This window comes from Chlorocebus sabaeus, chromosome 26 (genome assembly GCF_047675955.1).
Source record: "Chlorocebus sabaeus isolate Y175 chromosome 26, mChlSab1.0.hap1, whole genome shotgun sequence".
Lineage (NCBI taxonomy): Eukaryota > Metazoa > Chordata > Mammalia > Primates > Cercopithecidae > Chlorocebus > Chlorocebus sabaeus.
In genome coordinates, this window is record NC_132929.1 from 16,210,669 (window position 1) to 16,227,751 (window position 17,083).

Here is a 17,083-nt window from a genome sequence, read left to right on the forward strand (position 1 = left end):
AAGCAAATAAAGCAAGGTGTACTAAGTTATAATCAGTGTGCACATTAGAGCAAGCACTACTTTTCCGATCTTAATTATTCCAGAGATGTTTGACCAATTTACTGGGCACGTGGGCGGTTTTCTGATTGCTGTTTCCACACTTTGCTTTCCCACAGAGAGATTTCCGCAGTTAGGGGCTGCTATTTCAACGCAGGGAGATAAAAAGAAAAAAAAAAAAAAAAAAACACTTCCTCTTCTATCCCACTAAAGACACCCATCCTAGGGAACACGCCAGCATTTCCAGCGCTCAGGGCAGGGCCACCGGGCCTGCGGCCGTTGCATTGGCTGGAAGCTGGCGGGCGATCACGTTTGATCGGCTCGGGTGCGGTCCAAGGGCAGCACCGCCTTCGGCGGGCCGCCTAGGGTGATTGGCTGCTGCAGACCCACCCCCTCGTCGGTTTGCGGGTCGGCGAAGCCTGGATTGGTGGAGCTAAGAGCTGGCTCAGCAGCAGCTCACGCTCTTGGTTCAGGGCAGAGATGGCGGCTGCGACTCGGCTGCTGGGGTGGCGTGTGGCGAGCTGGAGGCTGCGGCCGCCGCTTGCCGGCTTCGTTTCCCAGCGGGCCCACTCGCTTTTACCGGTGGACGATGCAATCAACGGGCTAAGCGAGGAGCAGAGGCAGGTGAGGAGACTGACCCCCTTCCTAGCCCCAAAGTCTCCTTCCTGCCTGGTCCCCATTGGCCCAGCGCCCACCTAGCCTTGGCTTTTGCCCGTGGGCCGTTGGGAGCGCCAGCGCCCGGGCAGGATGCGGGCCTCCGGCCTGGGGCCGGTCGTCTGTGGGGTGAAGATTTGAGACCGCAGGGCAGTACTGCTGGAAGTAGAGAGGAGTCGAGGCTGGGAGAGCTCCTGGGAGACCGATGGTGTTTTGGTGGAGGATTGGCCAGGCTACTGCTTGTGGCACAAGGGCCCTCAATCTGTATGTAGTTCACTTAACCTGAACAGTCTGAGGTATGCTTCTGACACCTGGGTGATCATCGTAATCACCAGGGAGTCTTTTTTGTATAAACAGTTTGAGGGTTTTAAAAAGCTACAGTGAGCTCTCCTGTCGCTCTTCAGCCCATTGGGTCAAAACACAAAGTTGAACAAGTACTCGAAAGAAGCAGTTAGAGGCCAGGCACCGTGGCTCACACCTGTAATCCTAGCACTTTGGGAGGCCGAGGTGGGAGGATTGTTTGAGCTCAGGGGTTTGAGATCAGCCTGAGCAACATAGCCAGACCCCCATCTCATAAAAAATAGAAAAGGAGAAGACGAAGAAGTATTTACAAATGGAGCGGAACCAGAGTCCTTCCTGAGGCTTCACTTGGAGGCTGGATGGAGCTGGCAGAGGTGTGAGCCTCCCAGCAACTCCATAGTTTGTTTATAGCCAGCGAACGCTCAGAGCTTCGGTGAACCACCTCAGGCAGAAAGGGTTCAATCCCTGTTCTCAAGCTTTCCTGGCAAGAGGAGTTTCTTTCTTTTTCTTTTTCTTTTCTTTTTTTTTTTTTTTTTTTTTGAGACGGAGTTTCGCTCTTGTTGCCCAGGCTGGAGTGTAATGGCACGATCTCTGCTGACCGCAACCTCCGCCTCCCAGGTTCAAGTGATTCTCCTGCCTCAGCCTCCCAAGTAGCTGGGATTACTGGCATGCGCCACCATGCCTGGCTAATTTGGTATCTTTAGTAGAGACGGAGTTTCTCCATATTGGTCAGGCTGGTCTCAAACTCCCAACCTCAGGTGATCCTCCTGCCTCGGCCTCCCAAAGTGCTGGGATTACAGGCGTGAACCACCAGGCCCAGCCACCAAGAGGAGTTACTAATCTCTTTGGGTAATCAGTCCCTTTTAGTCAAAGGTTCAGGGGCTTGAAAGAGGCTGACAACTGTTGAGATCTGGAGGCTGCCTAGAATGCAGCTGGAGCACAGAGGGTGGGAGGTGGGAAGGTGCTGGGGAAGCTGGGAGAGTCAGCTGGGGTCAGCTCCTGCAGGGCCTAGGAGACCTGGGTGAGAAGCTAGTGTTTCATTCTAAGTATAGTGGAAACCAATGGAATGATTTTTACGTAGGGTGTGACGTTTTAAAAATTACCATCAAGCTATCTAGGCTGAAGACCTTAAGAAAGAAGATCATCTCTGAGGAGGCATAAACTACGGAGGCCTCTCACTTTCAGTCCGATGCTGTTTGGTGAAGTTACTTGTGACCTTTTCTCTTGAATGTGCCTTGGTAGTGGAGATGCTTTCCACAGTGGCATCTGTTTACTTCTCTCCTATTAGCTTCGTCAGACCATGGCTAAGTTCCTTCAGGAGCACCTGGCCCCCAAGGCCCAGGAGATTGATCGCAGCAATGAGTTCAAGAACCTGCGAGTGAGTTGGGAGGCCTGGGCATTGGGGGGCAGTCTGGGAGTGGGGCTGAGCTTCACTACTGCCTGGAAGAGCTCACGCAGTTTTCTGGTAAATGAAGCCTCCCTAAGAATGCAGCCCCTCTCTCTGAAGTGTTTGGGTCTCATTGTTCCAGCCACATGTGACTGGCTGCCTTCCCCTCAACACTCATTCCACTCTATTCTGTTGGCAGGAGTTTTGGAAGCAGCTGGGGAACCTGGGCGTATTGGGCATCACAGCCCCTGGTGAGTATAGTGTATTCCCCTAAAGAGAACTTTTATTGTGTGCCCTTTAAGACAGTTCCCAAAAGAAGCAGGAAGGGAAGGGAAAGATTGTGTTTAAAGAAACCCAGAACTGCATCTTTTGGACCTGTGAAAGCACCCATTGATTGTCAGCCCAGAGAACAGAACACTCTTCCATTTTATTAGACAGTGACGTGGAGAAGGCAGAGGTATTAACTTGGTCATTGTGGCTTACTTGGATCAGGATCAGTCCAACTCTTGAACTCTGCTTACTTAACAGGCTCACCCAGGTGATTTGGGAAGTTTAGAAAACTCTGGATCAAGTGGTTGTCTTCATGGTACCTCAGTCCTACTGCCTCCCCTAACCCCTATAAGCTTTGTCCTACCAGTGGCCTCTCGGCAGGAACACTCCGGGCAGGGTGTCCCTGCAGGGACTGCCTGTGTCCTCTTCTGCCCACACCTTGGAGCTCATTTGGGAGCAGATGGCAGGGGGAGTAGGGTGGGGGGTGGGCAGGGGAGAGAGATGTCTATCTGGGCTTCCAGGTGAGGTGGCCAGATGATGTGTTTACTAGGCTCTCCGGAGGGAGAAGGCAGGGATCTGGCAGGCTCTGGTTTGGATTTTTTTTTTTTTTTTTTTTTTGAGATAGAGTCTCACTCTGTCACCCAGGCTGGAGTGAAGTGGCATGATCTCGGCTCACTGCAAGCTCTGCCTCCCAGATTCACGCCATTCTCCTGCCTCAGCCTCCCAAGTAGTTGGGACTACAGGCACCCGCCACCATGCCCGGCTAATTTTATGTATTTTTAGTAGAGACAGGATTTCACCGTGTTAGCCAGGATGGTCTTAATCTCCTGACTTCATGATCTACCCGCCTTGGCCTCCCAAAGTGCTGGGATTACAGGCATGAGCCACCGCGCCTGGCCTGGTTTGGATATTCTTAACCTCTGAAGGAGGCCCAGCCTGACTTGCAGTGCCCAGTAAAGAGATGAGCCTAGGCCAGGCACAGTGGCTCATGCCTATAATCCCAGCACTTTGGGAGGCCGAAGCAGGTGGATCACCTGAGGTTGTGAGTTTGAGACCAGCCTGACCAACATGGAGAAACCCTTTCTACACTGAAAATACAAAATTAGCCAGGCGTGGTGGTACATACCTGTAATCCCAGCTACTCGAGAGGCTGAAGCAGGAGAATTGCTTGAACCTGGGAGGTGGAGGTTGCAGTGAGCTAAGATGGCGCCACTGCACTCCAGCCCAGGCAACAGAGCAAGACTCCATTTCAAAAAAAAAAAAAGCCCAACCTGCTTTGGCCTGTATTCACTCTGGGCATGAGAGTATGAGTGAAACCCAATACTTCTCCTTACATCCCAGAAAGTTACATCACCTTTCATAAAATGAAACCACTTAAAGATTAATTGCAACCATCTTAATGTAAAAGCATTGGGGGAAAGGCTGCTGGTCACTCCTAAGGAAGACTCTCCTATTGTGTTTTGGGGGTTTATGTACCCCACTCCCTGCAGACAATATGCTTCTGAATCAGATTGTATTTTATGGAAGAAAGAGGCAGTTAGAAATCAGATGAAAATGACCAGGTGTGGTAGTGGGCTTCTGTAATCCCAGCAACTGGGGAGGCCAAGGCAGGAGGATTGCTTGAGCCCAGGAGTTCAAGGCTGCAGTGAGCCATGATTACACCATTGCACCCCAGCCTGGGCAAAAGAATGAGAGCCTGCCTCTTGAAAAAAAAAAGGAAAAAATTCGATGAAAACTCTTTCAAGGGAACCTAAAAAAGAGAGCCGGATATAAGTTCCGGTTTCTGCATGATGTCATGGTGGCTGTTTCTAATGTCACCTGCCTTCAAACTTTCCTTCCTGCAGTTGTAGGGGCAGGTCAAGCTTTCCTTAGAGCCGAGGACAAGCCTGACTTGTTGGTCAGAGTGAACATGTGTATAGGACCTTGTTAGGCTTGACCCAATCAGCAGGGCTGGGGGTGGTATCAGGTGACCCAGCCACTTTGAGTTTGGATCTGCTGCCAAGGAAAAACCGTATATTTTATGAGGAGTTCTGAAATTCTCTGCCAGCATCTCATCTTCCCTCTGCTGCACAGCCCACCTGAAGATTGTCCCTGAGGCTGTGGCTCTCCTGTCCTGTTACCAGTCCTGCTTCTTTGGGTTCAGCCCTATGCTATAAAATCTCACCTTCCTTAGGCCTTTTGCAGACACATCACATCCTCTGGCTTTGTATCTGTTCTTGGTGCTTTGGATACCACCTCCATCCCAATGTCTTTGTTTTTCTCTGTTAAACTCCAGGCCCTCTTTCTTCATTTATTCATCTGCCTCTGCATTTCTGTAACTTTCTGAGTAGTGGGTGCTCAGGTTGTTCACGTATCTTCATCAAGAGGTCTGTCTGGGATAAAGGAGGAGTTGCAATGATTGCCTTCTGAATCACCCCTCAGCTGACAAGCAGCAGCAGGCAAAACCAGTCCAGTGAGCTTAGAAGCAGGTCTGTGGCATCAGCTTATTCTTGTTGCTAGAGGGAATTTGGAATAGGTGCTACAAGGTGTTTCCCTTCTGCCAACAAATGGAATATCCCAATTTAATCTGGGCTGCTTTTTCCATTCCCTTGTACCACACCACTCCCAGTTCAGTATGGCGGCTCTGGCCTGGGCTACCTGGAGCATGTGCTGGTGATGGAGGAGATATCCCGAGCTTCTGGAGCAGTGGGGCTCAGTTATGGTGCCCACTCCAACCTTTGCGTCAACCAGCTTGTGCGCAATGGGAATGAGGCCCAGAAAGAGAAGTATCTCCCAAAGGTAAGGAAATGGAAATGTAATACATGCTAATCTCACAGTGCAACAACCAGCTATAAGGCACCCTCTCCCCTTGGTGCGGGCCAGTGAGACCTGCTTTCTGTAGCATGCTGCCATGAACCCAGTGTGGTTAGGAAGGGGCCATGGATTGCTTTAAAATATTTGAGCCAAAAATAAAAGTAGGACCAGACCTCTTGCATTGAACAACAGACAGACAACATTTGAAGAGAACTCTAAGAAATGGAAGAGTAGGACTGGCTTCCTTTGCAAAGGGAATGGAAAAAGGAGAGGCATTTTCAGCCTTGTAGCCATTGGGCTTCTTAGAAGAGACTTCTAGGACTTTACCGATACCCTGGTGTGAGAAGTTTGAAGGGGTGTAATGTGGACAGGAAGAAGCAGTATCAGTGAGCTGCCCTAGAGTACTCCGAGGTTGTAACAAGGCCTGTTGGGGGTTTTCCTTGCAGCTGACCAGTGGTGAGTACATCGGAGCCCTGGCTATGAGTGAGCCCAATTCAGGCTCTGACGTTGTCTCTATGAAGCTCAAAGCGGAAAAGAAAGGTGAGGCCGCTCTCGACTTGGGAGCCAAAATGGGCAGAAGTTCAGACATTATCAGGGTGAGGGAGGAACAATTGGGGGTGGCCCCTGTTGGGTTTCCAGAACTTTCTCAGAGATGGACAGCTACTTGCTCAGCAGAAGGTCTATGGCCTGGCTGAGACAGGCCGAGATGGCTTGAGCAAATAGCCAACATCCTGCCCTTAGGAGATCACTACATCCTGAATGGCAACAAGTCCTGGATCACTAATGGCCCTGATGCTGACGTCCTGATTGTCTATGCCAAGACAGATCTGGCTGCTACGCCGGCTTCTCGGGGCATCACGGCCTTCATTGTAGAGAAGGTGAGTATAGATGGGTGTAGGGCCAGGGAGGCTTCTGCCTCCTGACAGTGGTACCAGAGATAGCCCCTTCACTGATCTCAAATGCAATCAATATTGTGTGCTCTGCAAGGCCCCCAGAGGTGGGGATGAGGCAGAGAGCAGACTGCAAGGAGGGTAACCAGGAAGTCCAGGGCAGATGGGTCACTTCTGAAGACAGTGGAGCCGTCCGCAGTGCCAGGCCACACAAAGCGGTCTAGAAAGGGAAGGACTGAAAGGAGGTCAGGACGTGACAGTCAGGGTACATTGGTGGACCTGATGAGTGTGGCCATGGGAGACTGAGGTGTGGGTGGGATATAAGTGGAGACTGCCCCTGCAACAGCCTTAACAACAAATGCAAGAAGGAAGCAGAGCAGGAGTTCAAACAAAAAGTTAGGAGTTTGGGTGTGTTTTTAGGAATGAGAGAACTGAGCAAAGTTTTTGGTCAGAAGGGAAAAAAAAAGGGAAGAAAAAGGAAAATAGAGGGAGCAATTGAGGCATCTGGGAATGAGTGGGCAGAACACAATGGTGAGCGGGGACAGGAGAGAGAAGGATGGGTTACAGGTGATGGTGCAGGAACCACCTGCCTAACGATCATGAGGAGGAAGCCAGGGGCCCTGTGAGGGCTGGGGCCACGGGTGGGGGAGTTGGCAGAGAGTTTCACGAGCGAGTATTGTAAAGGTTTGCGGTACCCTCCATAGATCAGGGGAAAGTAGCTGTCTAGAGTTGGAGCAGTAGGGACCTGGCTGAGATTGGAAATCTCAAGGTTACGTGACGCCCTCCTCATTACAGGTCGAACGGCAGCCAGCACTCTGCTGGGCACTTGCCAAAACATGCTGCAATCCAGTAGTCCAGGTGAAAGCACAGAGGGCTCAGTTCAGCCCTAGTGATATCCCTTTGGGTACAGACAGGAGAAAACAGAGGATAAGGGAATTGACCGGACTGGTGACAGTATCTTGGAAGTAATGTCCCCTGGGGGAGGGAAATAAGGCCACGGGGGTCAGGAGGGCTCAGAGAACTGAGCATATCATTGAGAAAGAACTGTCCCCTTGAGAACTGGGGAGAACACAAGCTAGTGGCAGAGGAGGCTGGGATCAGTCTGGGGCGTTAGCACCGGAAGGACCTGGGGGGAGCATGGGACTAAGATGCTGCCATACTGTGCAGGTACAGGGACTCAGTAGGAAGGTGGGTGCCTTCTTCCCAGGGGCCTTTCCTTTACCAGGCCCCCTTGGGGCTAATCTGTAACCAGGACCGCCTTTTGATTCCTGTAAAGGGTATGCCTGGCTTTAGTGCCTCTAAGAAGCTGGACAAGCTGGGGATGAGGGGCTCTGACACCTGTGAGCTAATCTTTGAAGACTGTAAGGTTCCTGGTAAGTAGCACCGAGAATCGGGGAGCCCCTCTCCTGACCCCCTTCCAGGCTGATGTGGCTGTTCTCGAGCTGAGAAAGCCTCTGGGTTAGACAGGCTTGGCATTGTTAGCTCTTCAGTGACATGTGGTAGGCTGTGAGCTGGGGCTGTGGGACAGCGCTCCTTCCTGTCCAGGGCCCTGCAGCGGCATGCCTGACTGGCATCACACACTCCGCATAGAGTCTGTACTCAGTAGCCAGAGAAGGGTCAGACCTACCCTTTTCCACTGATGTCCTTCAGTCTTCCTGTACTTTTGCCCGTCCACTGCATGTAAGTAACTCATTAACTCACATTTTTGTAAAAAAATTTAAAAATGAGTTAATTCATTTTTAGCATTAATGATGCTAGGAAAAAAAAAAACATCTGAATCCACTGATGGAAACCAGACTCAGTGAAGAGAAGGCAGTCCTGTTTGAGTATGAGTATTTTCTCCCCCGAGATGTAACTGAAATATGACATGGTGGAGCACTGTGGGAGAGCCAGCGCAGCCATCATGTACTAACCAGACCAGGGGCGTGGATTTGTTGTTTGGGTATTTTTTTTTTTTTTTTTTTCCGAGAAGGAGTCTTGGCTCTGTCACCCAGGCTAGAGTGCAGTGGCGTGATCTCGGCTCACTGCAGCCTCCACCTTCCAGGTTCCAATGATTCTCATGCCTCAGCCTCCCGAATAGCTGGGATTATGGGCACACGCCACCCTGCCCAGCTAATTTTTTTTGTTTTTTTGAGATGGAGTGTCACTCTTGTTGCCCAGGCTGGAGTGCAATGGTGCGATCTCAGCTCACTGCAACCTCTGCCCCCTGGGTTCAAGTGATTCTCCTGTCTCAGCCTTCTGAGTAGCTGGGATGCCAGGCACACACCACCACGCCCAGCTAATTTTGTAATTTTAGTAGACAGATGGGGTTTCACCATGTTGGCCAGGCTGCTCTTGAACTCCTGGCCTCAGGTGATCCACCTGTCTCAGCCTCCCAAAGTGCCAGGATTATAGGCCTGAGCTACCGTGCCTGGCCAGGGGCATGGATTTGATCACCAGTTAGGTTTGCTGTCTGCCTCAGCCATGTACCATGCCTATCACTGACAGCCCAAAAAAGTGTGCTTTAATTACAGGGAGCATCCAGGGAGGGGAACCTGTGCAGCTCCTTCTTTGTTGACAGGAAAAAATTCAGCTAGCATTAAAGGCAGGTCAGTGGTGTCAACTCATTTCCCTGCCCACACCTCCCAAGGCCATCCAGTCTGGCTTACTGGGTGGAGAGGTGCTCAGCAGCTTCTGTTACTATCTCTGAATGGCCTGTCTCCTGCACAAAGAAGCTTTCGTGGACTACCCTGCAGGGAGGTGACACTGGACCAGAGCTGACTCCATCTGGGGAAAGAGTAACTCTCTGGTTTCTTTATAGGTGCCTGTGTAGAAAGAATCAGGGAGGGATTGGGTGACTTCTAGACCAATTAACTTTTCTTCTTTCCCATCCAAGGGAGTCCAGAGAGGGAAGGGAAAGATCTAACAACCCTGGGCTTTGTGGTTGGCCTTGTGGATGGGGTGGGGGTCCTGGCAGCTCCACTTCTGACTGGAAGGGGTTCACTTGATCGTTTTCTTTTACCTGGAACCTTAGTTGAATAAAGGTCAAGTGACATATTTTAGTGCCTTACTTGAGAGCCATGTTTCCACATCTAGTACCTTTGATAAAAGTGAGGAGGCTGTGGACAGCTCTCTCCCTCTGACCAGCACTTATCCTGGCAGCTGCCAACATCCTGGGCCATGAGAATAAGGGTGTCTACGTGCTGATGAGTGGGCTGGACCTGGAGCGGCTGGTGCTGTCCGGGGGGCCTCTTGGGTAAGTGTGAGGCTTGGGGGAAGCTGGGCTCTGTCGGCCTCCTTGGCCGGTGGCCCACCATGAGCAGCAGCATCCTTCCCCTTGGGGGCCAAAGGGAGCTGCCTCCCGGCCCTGCACTCTCCTGGGAGACAAAAAGAACCACGTCCTCCCGTGTTGAATTTCTTCCCACAGCAGGGAAATATCATTAAGTGACAGACCAAAGACCTGAGGAGCAGGGTGGCTTACTCAGCTATGGAACAACACCTGGGCTGTCACACCCCTGCACCTCTGGTCAGTCAGTGCCATAACTGCGGCTAGAGTTTCTGAGGCTGCTTTTCTCCTCCCTGGGACTCCGGCCTTCCCACGCTAGCATTTTGCCACCACGCCCAGTGGTGGGATGAGGAGGTGCCCATAGGACCTTTCTCCTTTCTGACAGGCTCATGCAAGCGGTCCTGGACCACACCATTCCCTACCTGCACGTGAGGGAAGCCTTTGGCCAGAAGATTGGCCACTTCCAGGTGAGCCGCGTGCTTTTGCTGACATGTACGCTTCGACTGGGCTGAAGTTTTCTTTGAAAGAGAGGAAGTGAGGTGGGCACCGTGGATGTTCACTGTCTCCTCTAGCAAATTGAGCTTGACTGCTTGGAATGCAGTCTTCCTCAGCGTGCAGCCCGGCTCTGGAAGTCATCAGGAAGTTCATCACATTGCCACCTCGATGCCTGTGTGAGGTGGATGAACTAGACGTTGTAAGGTTGGAGAGCAAAGCATGCAGGTTGTGGGGGCAGAAGGGAAAGAGGTTGCTATTTGTAATTAGACCACCTGGTCCGAAGAAGCTGCTGGAAGGTAATAAGCATTGGAGTAAATGGTGCCTTGGGAGCCATGCCTTTCGGAGGCAGTGATGGCCACTTGAAGGTGTAATGCGGGCCGTGGAATGGCCACTCTGGCCCTAACTCCCACACCTGCCTCCATCTCCGTCATCCTGGGTAAATCCCATCTCCTCTCCATGCCCCTGCTTCCTCATCCTTGGCTGTCTTGTTGCCATTGCTGACCTGGCTTTTGGTAACTGGGAGAGTGTTCCAGCATGTTGACCTGTGACATCCCTTTGTGCTCAGTTGATGCAGGGGAAGATGGCTGACATGTACACCCGCCTCATGGCATGTCGGCAGTACGTCTACAATGTTGCCAAGGCCTGCGATGAGGGCCACTGCACTGCCAAGGTGAGAACCGCCTCAGTCCAGGAGAGAGGGGGGCAGTGGGCCGGCGGCTGGGACTTGCTGTCTGCGTGCCTCGCAGGGCCCTGCTGACCCGAGCTTCCTCCCGTAGGACTGTGCAGGTGTGATTCTTTACTCAGCTGAGTGCGCCACGCAGGTAGCCCTGGATGGCATTCAGTGTTTTGGTGAGTGATCCCCACTCCCCACTCCCCACTCCCAGGGCTCCCTCACTCTTGGGGCCTGTGGCTGCTTCAGAAAGCATTTCAGGGCGGGCGTGGTGGCTCACACCCATAATCCCAGCACTTTGGGAGGCCGAGGCGGGTGGATCACCTGAGACCAGGAATTCGAGACTAGCCTGGCCAACATGGTGAAACCCCATGCCGGGCGTGATGGTGCATGCCTGTAATCCCAGCTACTTGGGAGGCTGGGGCAAGAGAATCTCTTGAACCCGGGAGGTGGAGGTTGCAGTGAGCCAAGATTGCACCATTGCACTCCAGCCTGGGTGACAGACTGAGACTCTGTCTCAAAAAAAAAAAAAAGGCAGTCTCCCCTCCACTCCTCACTATGTGCTTATGCTAGGCCCAGATGAGCTGGGACCTTTGGGCTCTTTCTGTCCCAGTTACAAGGAGGAAATGGAAAGCAAATGAGAAAACTGCTAGATGCCAGGAGTTGCTGCTGCCTTCAGCAACACCCCCCTCTCATCCTCCCTGCCTCACAGACGCTAGGAAATGGGGAAAGGGAGATGTCTCAGAGGTGGACCAGCCTTGTTTCCATGCTGTGCGGTGGTTAGGAGCACAGACTCGAGCCGAGCAGCTGAGGTTTGAATCCTTGAGCTGCTATGCTGGCGTCCTCTCATCCCCATTTGCCATGCCTGTCAGTGGCATCCCTCTTTCTTTGTCTGGTATCCTTAGCACTCTGAGTGGCCTTTCGGCTGCAACCTCTTGCCCACCCTACCCCCAACAAGGTACAGTAGTCCCTTCTTCTCCTCAGCTTTGCTTTCACAGCTTCATTTACTGTGGTCAGCCAAGGTCCAAATATACTAAATGGGGCTGGGCTCACACCAATAATCCCAGCACTTTGGGAGGCCAAGGTGGGCGGGTCACCCGAAGTCAGGAGTTTGAGACCATCCTGGCCAACATGGAGAAACCTCGTCTCTCCTAAAAATACAAAAATTAACCAGGCGTGGTGGTGCATGCCTGTAATCCCAGCTACTTGGGAGGCTGAGGCAGGAGAATCGCTGGAACCCGTGAGGCAGAGGTTGCAGTGAGCCGAGATCGTGCCATTGCACTCCAGCCTGGGTGACAGAGTGAGACTCCATCTCAAAAAAAAAAGTGCTGCTGGGCACAGTGGCTCATACCTGTAACTCCAGCACTTTAGGAGTCTGAGGCGGGTGAATCACCTGAGATCAGGAGTTCGAGACCAGCCTGGCCAACATGGTGAAACCCCATCTCTACTAAAAATACAAAAAAAAAAAGAAAAAAAAAAAAATTAGCCAAGTGTGATGGTGGGAGCCTGTAATCCCAGCTATTTGGAAGGCTGAGGCTGGAGAATCACTTGAACCCAGGAGGTGGAAGTTGCAGTAACCAGAGATTGCGCCATTGCACTCCAGCCTGGGTGACAAGAGTGAAACTCCATCTCAAAAAAAAAAAAGGCCAGGCGCGGTGGCTTACCCCTGTAATCCCAGCACTTTGGGAGGCCGAGGCAGGCAGATCACCTGAGGTCAGGAGTTTGAGACCAGCCTGACCAACATGGTGAAACCCCATCTCTACTAAAAATACAAAAATTAGCCGGGTGTGGTGGTGCGTGCCTATAATCCCGGCTACTCAGGAGGCTGAGGCAGGAGAATTGCTTGAACCTTGAAGGCGGAGGCTGCACTGAGCCAAGATCATGCCACTGCCCTCCAACCTGGGTGACAGAGCACGACTCCTTCTCAAAAAAAAAAAAAGCTAAATGGAAATTTCTAGAAATAAGCAGTTCATAAGTTTAAAATCCACACTATTCTGAATACCGTGATGAAGCATTGTGCCATGCTGCTCTGTCGTGTTTGGTACGTGAAACGTCCCTTTGTGCAGCCTATCCATGCTATGTGGGCTACCTGCCCATTAGTAGTCACCTAGAGTATCCAATCAGCTGTCTTGGTATCACAGTGCCTGTGTTCAAGTAACTCTTATTATTTTACTCAGTGGCCCCAAAGTGCAAGAATAGTGATGCTGGCATGTCATAATAGTTCTGTTTTAGTATTAGTTATTATTGTTGATCTCTTATTGTGCCTAACTCATAAACTTGCTCATAAATATGTATGTATAGGGGAAAAAACAACATATATATGGGGTTTGGTACTATCCATGGTTTCAGGCATCCACTGGGGTCTTGGAATGTATCCCCCAAGGATAAGAAGGAACTAGTGTATTCCCCACACCCCTCCATCTTGCTACCTTTTGCTGCTTTTCTTTAATCAGTCTCTCCTCCTGTGGCCTGTTTCTATATACTCCGCCTTCTCTTTGCTTTCTTTGTTTTGCCCACTGTCAATCACTTCCTTTCTTCTCTGCCCAAACCCTTGTTGCAGGTGGCAATGGCTACATCAATGACTTTCCCATGGGCCGCTTTCTTCGAGATGCCAAGCTGTATGAGATAGGGGCTGGGACCAGCGAGGTGAGGCGGATGGTCATCGGCAGAGCCTTCAACGCAGACTTTCACTAGTCCTGAGACCCTTCGCCCCCTTTTCCTGTACCTAGTAGCCTTTCTTGGCAAGTAGAGATGTGGCGGCTCTCCCACCCTGCCTGCAGCAGGCCCTCCTGCCCAGCTGGTCTTGTTAGCCCTCTGGCCTCTGGATGAGGTTGAGTTCTCCACAACAGCTCCCAAGCATCATGGGCCTCACAGCCGGGCCAGTGCCAGGACTAGTGTTCTGTGACTTAAAATGGACTCAGCAGGAAGCATATTGTCTGGGGATTGTTGGGACAGGTTTTGGTGACTCTGTGTCCTTGCTCTCTAACTTCTGAGCCCACTTCCCAGGGTAGGCACCTGGGGGCATGCAGATACCCGCCTCTTTCTCTTGGGTGAGCCTCTGGCAGGACGATCTCTCTGCTCAAGCACAGCAGAATCATGGCCCCTCCATGAATTGGAACTTGGTGCAGGTTAAGTATCCCTAATCCTAAAATCTGAAACACTTCTGGTTCCAAGCATTTTGATTAAGGCATATTCAACTTGCAGTCTCTTTTCTGGGGGAAAAAAATAATTAAAAACCTAGCCTAGCCAGGCGTGGTGGCTCACGCCTGTAATCCCGGCACTTCAGGAGGCCAAGGTGGGTGGATCACCTGAGGTCAGGAGTTCAAACCCAGCCTGGCCAACATGTGGAAACCCCATCTCAACTAAAAATAGAAAAAAATTAGTTGGGAATGGTGGTGTAACCCCACCTACTTCACCTACTGTAACCCCAGCTACTTCAGGAGGCTGAGGCAGGAGAAACACTTGAACCCGGGAGGTGGAGGTTGCAGTGAGCCAAGGTTGCGCCATTGCACTCCAGCCGGGGCGACAAGAGCAAAACTCTGCCTCAAAAAACCAAAACAAAACAAAACAAAAACCTGGCCCTTATTTCTTCCAGTTTCTAGAGGTATCATCTCCTAGCAGCTTATGAACACATATGCTTGGCCAGGCAGGGTGGTGTGTGCCTGTAATCCCAGCACTTTGGGAGGCCCAGGCGGGAAGATCACTTGAGCCTAGGAGTTCAAGGCTGTAGTGAGCTATGATGAGACCACTGTACTCCAACCTGGGCAACAAAGTGAGACCCTGTCTCTAAAAATAAAAATAAATGATGGCTGGGTGCCGTGGCACACGTCTGTAATCCCAGCACTTTGGGAGGCCAAGACGGGTGGATCACTTGAGCTCAGGAGTTCGAGACCAGCCTTGCCAATATGGTGAAACCCCATGTCTACTAAAAATACAAAAATTATCCAGGGGTGGTGGTGCACACCTATAATCCCAGCTACTCAGGAGGCTGAGGCAGGAGAATCACTTGAACCTGGGAGGCGGAGGTTGCAATGTGCCAAGATGACACCGCTGCACTCCAGCCTGGGCCATAGAGCGAGATTCTGTCTCAAAAAAGAAAAGAAAAATAGGCCGGGTGCAGTGGCTCACACCTGTAATGCCAACACTTTTGGGAGGCCAAGGCAGGTGGATCATGAGGTCAAGAGTTCAAGACCAGCCTGGCCAAGATGGTAAAACCTCATCTCTACTAAAAATACAAAAATTAGCCAGGTGTAGTGGCAGGTGCCTGTAATCCCAGCTAATCCCAGTCTCAGGAGGCTGAGTCAGAGAATTGCTTGAACCCGGGAGGCAGAAGTTGCAGTGAGCTAAGATCACACCACTGCACTCCAGCTTGGGTGACAGAGTGAGACTCTGTCTCAAAAAATAATAGGCTGGGTGTGATGGCTCACGCCTGTAATCCCAGCACTTTGGGAGGCCAAGGCGGGCAGATCACAAGGTCAGGAGTTTGAGACCAGCCTGACGACCAACATGGTGAAAACCTGTCTCTACTAAAAATATAAAAATTAGCCGGGCCTGGTGGCACACGCCTGTAATCCCAGTTACTCGGGAGGCTGAGGCAGGAGAATCACTTGAACGTAGGAGGCGGAGGTTGCAGGAGCCGTGATTGTGCCATTGCATTCCAGCCTGGGCAACAACAGAGTGAAATTGTCTCAAAAAATAATAATAAATGAACAGATGTGCTGCTAAGAGTCTGCTGTGTGGCAGAGCAGAGGACAGCATGCTTTTGTGTGCTATTGGAAGACTAGCTCCTCCTGTACAGCACCTCTGAGCCCTTGTGCACTGCCCCACCCTGCCACGGGCACCATCCAGTCCTGGCCACGTGACCACCCACAGCTGACTGGGCAGCAGGCACAGGCCCTACCCGAGCAGACCGGAGTTGGCTGGCCTGACTCCAGCTGAGGCTGCCTGTGTACATTTCTCCAGATACCCTATGGCTAATTTTGTTATTACTGCACAGTGGCTGCTGCCATTTTGTATTAAATATATTGTGAAACAAACCCATCTGCTTCTAAAGCAGTGATTTTGGGGAGAAGCAATCTATTTGCCGCTGCTTCCTTTCTGGATCCAGCTTGTGTCCTTGGAGAGTGGCTGGTCCAGGTCCTATTCCTGCCCTCCAGCCTGTTCTTTCATGAGGGACAGGAAGATAAAATCAGCCCTTAGGATAGAGGTCTCAGCCTCCCTTTCCCAGATCTCCCAGTGAGTTTTAAAAGAAACAGGGAGCCCAGAGTGCTAAGTTCTTACAGCCAGAAGGAAGCTTATAGATTTCTGAAAACTACACCTATGTTTTTAAAAAGATCAACACAATTTGACTTTGTCAAGGTCAAAATGAACTAGAATCCAGATCTGCTAATGGCAAAAATGGGGGTGTTCTGAGAATTCCAGCCTTGGGCCCCACTGTACAGCCTGGATAGAGTGTGGTCTGAGAAGGGAATGGGTCTAGGTTGTTCCACCCCTTCTGGGTTCCCTAAAGAGGTAACTGGTTGTCTTGGCTCTCAGCCCAGCAGCGCCTATCCTGGCTTTTGGTCCTGGCCTGCAGCCAAGTTGCTGTTCCTAGCCTGAGGCTTGAGACAGGTGGGGTTAGCTCCTCACCAACCCCAGTTCAGTCCCATCCTGAGGGCAAGATCCTGGGCTCATAGGCAGTCCCGTTCACTTCCCTGTCATGCTCCCTGCTGTGTTGGAGATGAATGTGACTGAAAGGGCCATCTTGCTGGCTTAATGTGTGGCTGGAACGACCAGCCTGGAGACACAATGTGGCAAAATGGGGCGCTTCATCCAGTCTGTCTAAACCCTGTCGACTTGGGGAGGTGATTTCTCTCCTGATTCTGTATGTGAAGCAAAAGAAATGTTTTAAAATTAAAAGCAAAAAAAACAAAATGAACCATGTAGCCTGAGTGGTAAATGGAAGAACAAGGGGCACGTCTACTTTGGTTCTGGTGGGCGTGTTTGGTTGCCTACATGCATTGGGCAAATCTGCAGCACCAGCTGCCAGCACTGCTCCTTCCTGCGGCTGGCTCTTATTCCACTCCAATTTTAGGCAGGTCACACTATCAGGGCAGCTCACTGCTGTTGATGCTGCCTGCTCTGTGGGAGGGCAACAGAACCTTGGGATGTTTTTTAAGCGTGGTCTGAGCACACCCCTTATCAGAATTTGGCAACCTGAAAGAAATGCAGGTTCCTGGATCCTGCCCCAGACCTAATCACATCCCCAAGGGTGATTCTAGACACGGTAATCTTTTACAACTACCATCTGGGTCCTAGAGCAGGCTTCCCCGGGAGCCTGAGTC

General features: G+C 51.3%; 1 protein-coding gene across 2 annotated transcripts; it reads left to right on the top strand.

Moving 5' to 3' along the window:
* Positions 1-456: 456 nt before the first annotated feature.
* Positions 457-16,677, top strand: IVD (isovaleryl-CoA dehydrogenase). 2 transcript variants are annotated; one of them, XM_038009833.2, is made up of 13 exons: positions 457-660; positions 2,279-2,368; positions 2,577-2,628; positions 5,256-5,425; positions 5,887-5,980; positions 6,182-6,318; positions 7,607-7,703; positions 9,472-9,565; positions 9,981-10,062; positions 10,656-10,760; positions 10,867-10,939; positions 11,473-11,572; positions 13,321-13,451. In XM_038009833.2, exons 1-13 carry the CDS (start codon positions 517-519, stop codon positions 13,340-13,342), a joined length of 1,260 nt encoding a protein of 419 aa, XP_037865761.1. In that variant the 5' UTR covers positions 457-516; the 3' UTR covers positions 13,343-13,451. The 2 variants fall into 2 exon arrangements, with proteins under 2 accessions (XP_037865761.1, XP_008015221.1); XM_008017030.3 differs by lacking the exon at positions 11,473-11,572 and having other exon boundaries at positions 477-660; positions 13,321-16,677.
* Positions 16,678-17,083: the final 406 nt, after the last annotated feature.

Bases quoted from the DNA above. Each gene is read 5' to 3' on its own strand.
- IVD (XM_008017030.3), top strand. From the start codon at position 517: ATGGCGGCTGCGACTCGGCTGCTGGGGTGGCGTGTGGCGAGCTGGAGG. The intron at 2,629-5,255 runs GTGAGTATAGTG...CACCACTCCCAG, and splicing joins ATTGGGCATCACAGCCCCTG to TTCAGTATGGCGGCTCTGGC. The intron at 6,319-7,606 runs GTGAGTATAGAT...ATTCCTGTAAAG, and splicing joins CGGCCTTCATTGTAGAGAAG to GGTATGCCTGGCTTTAGTGC.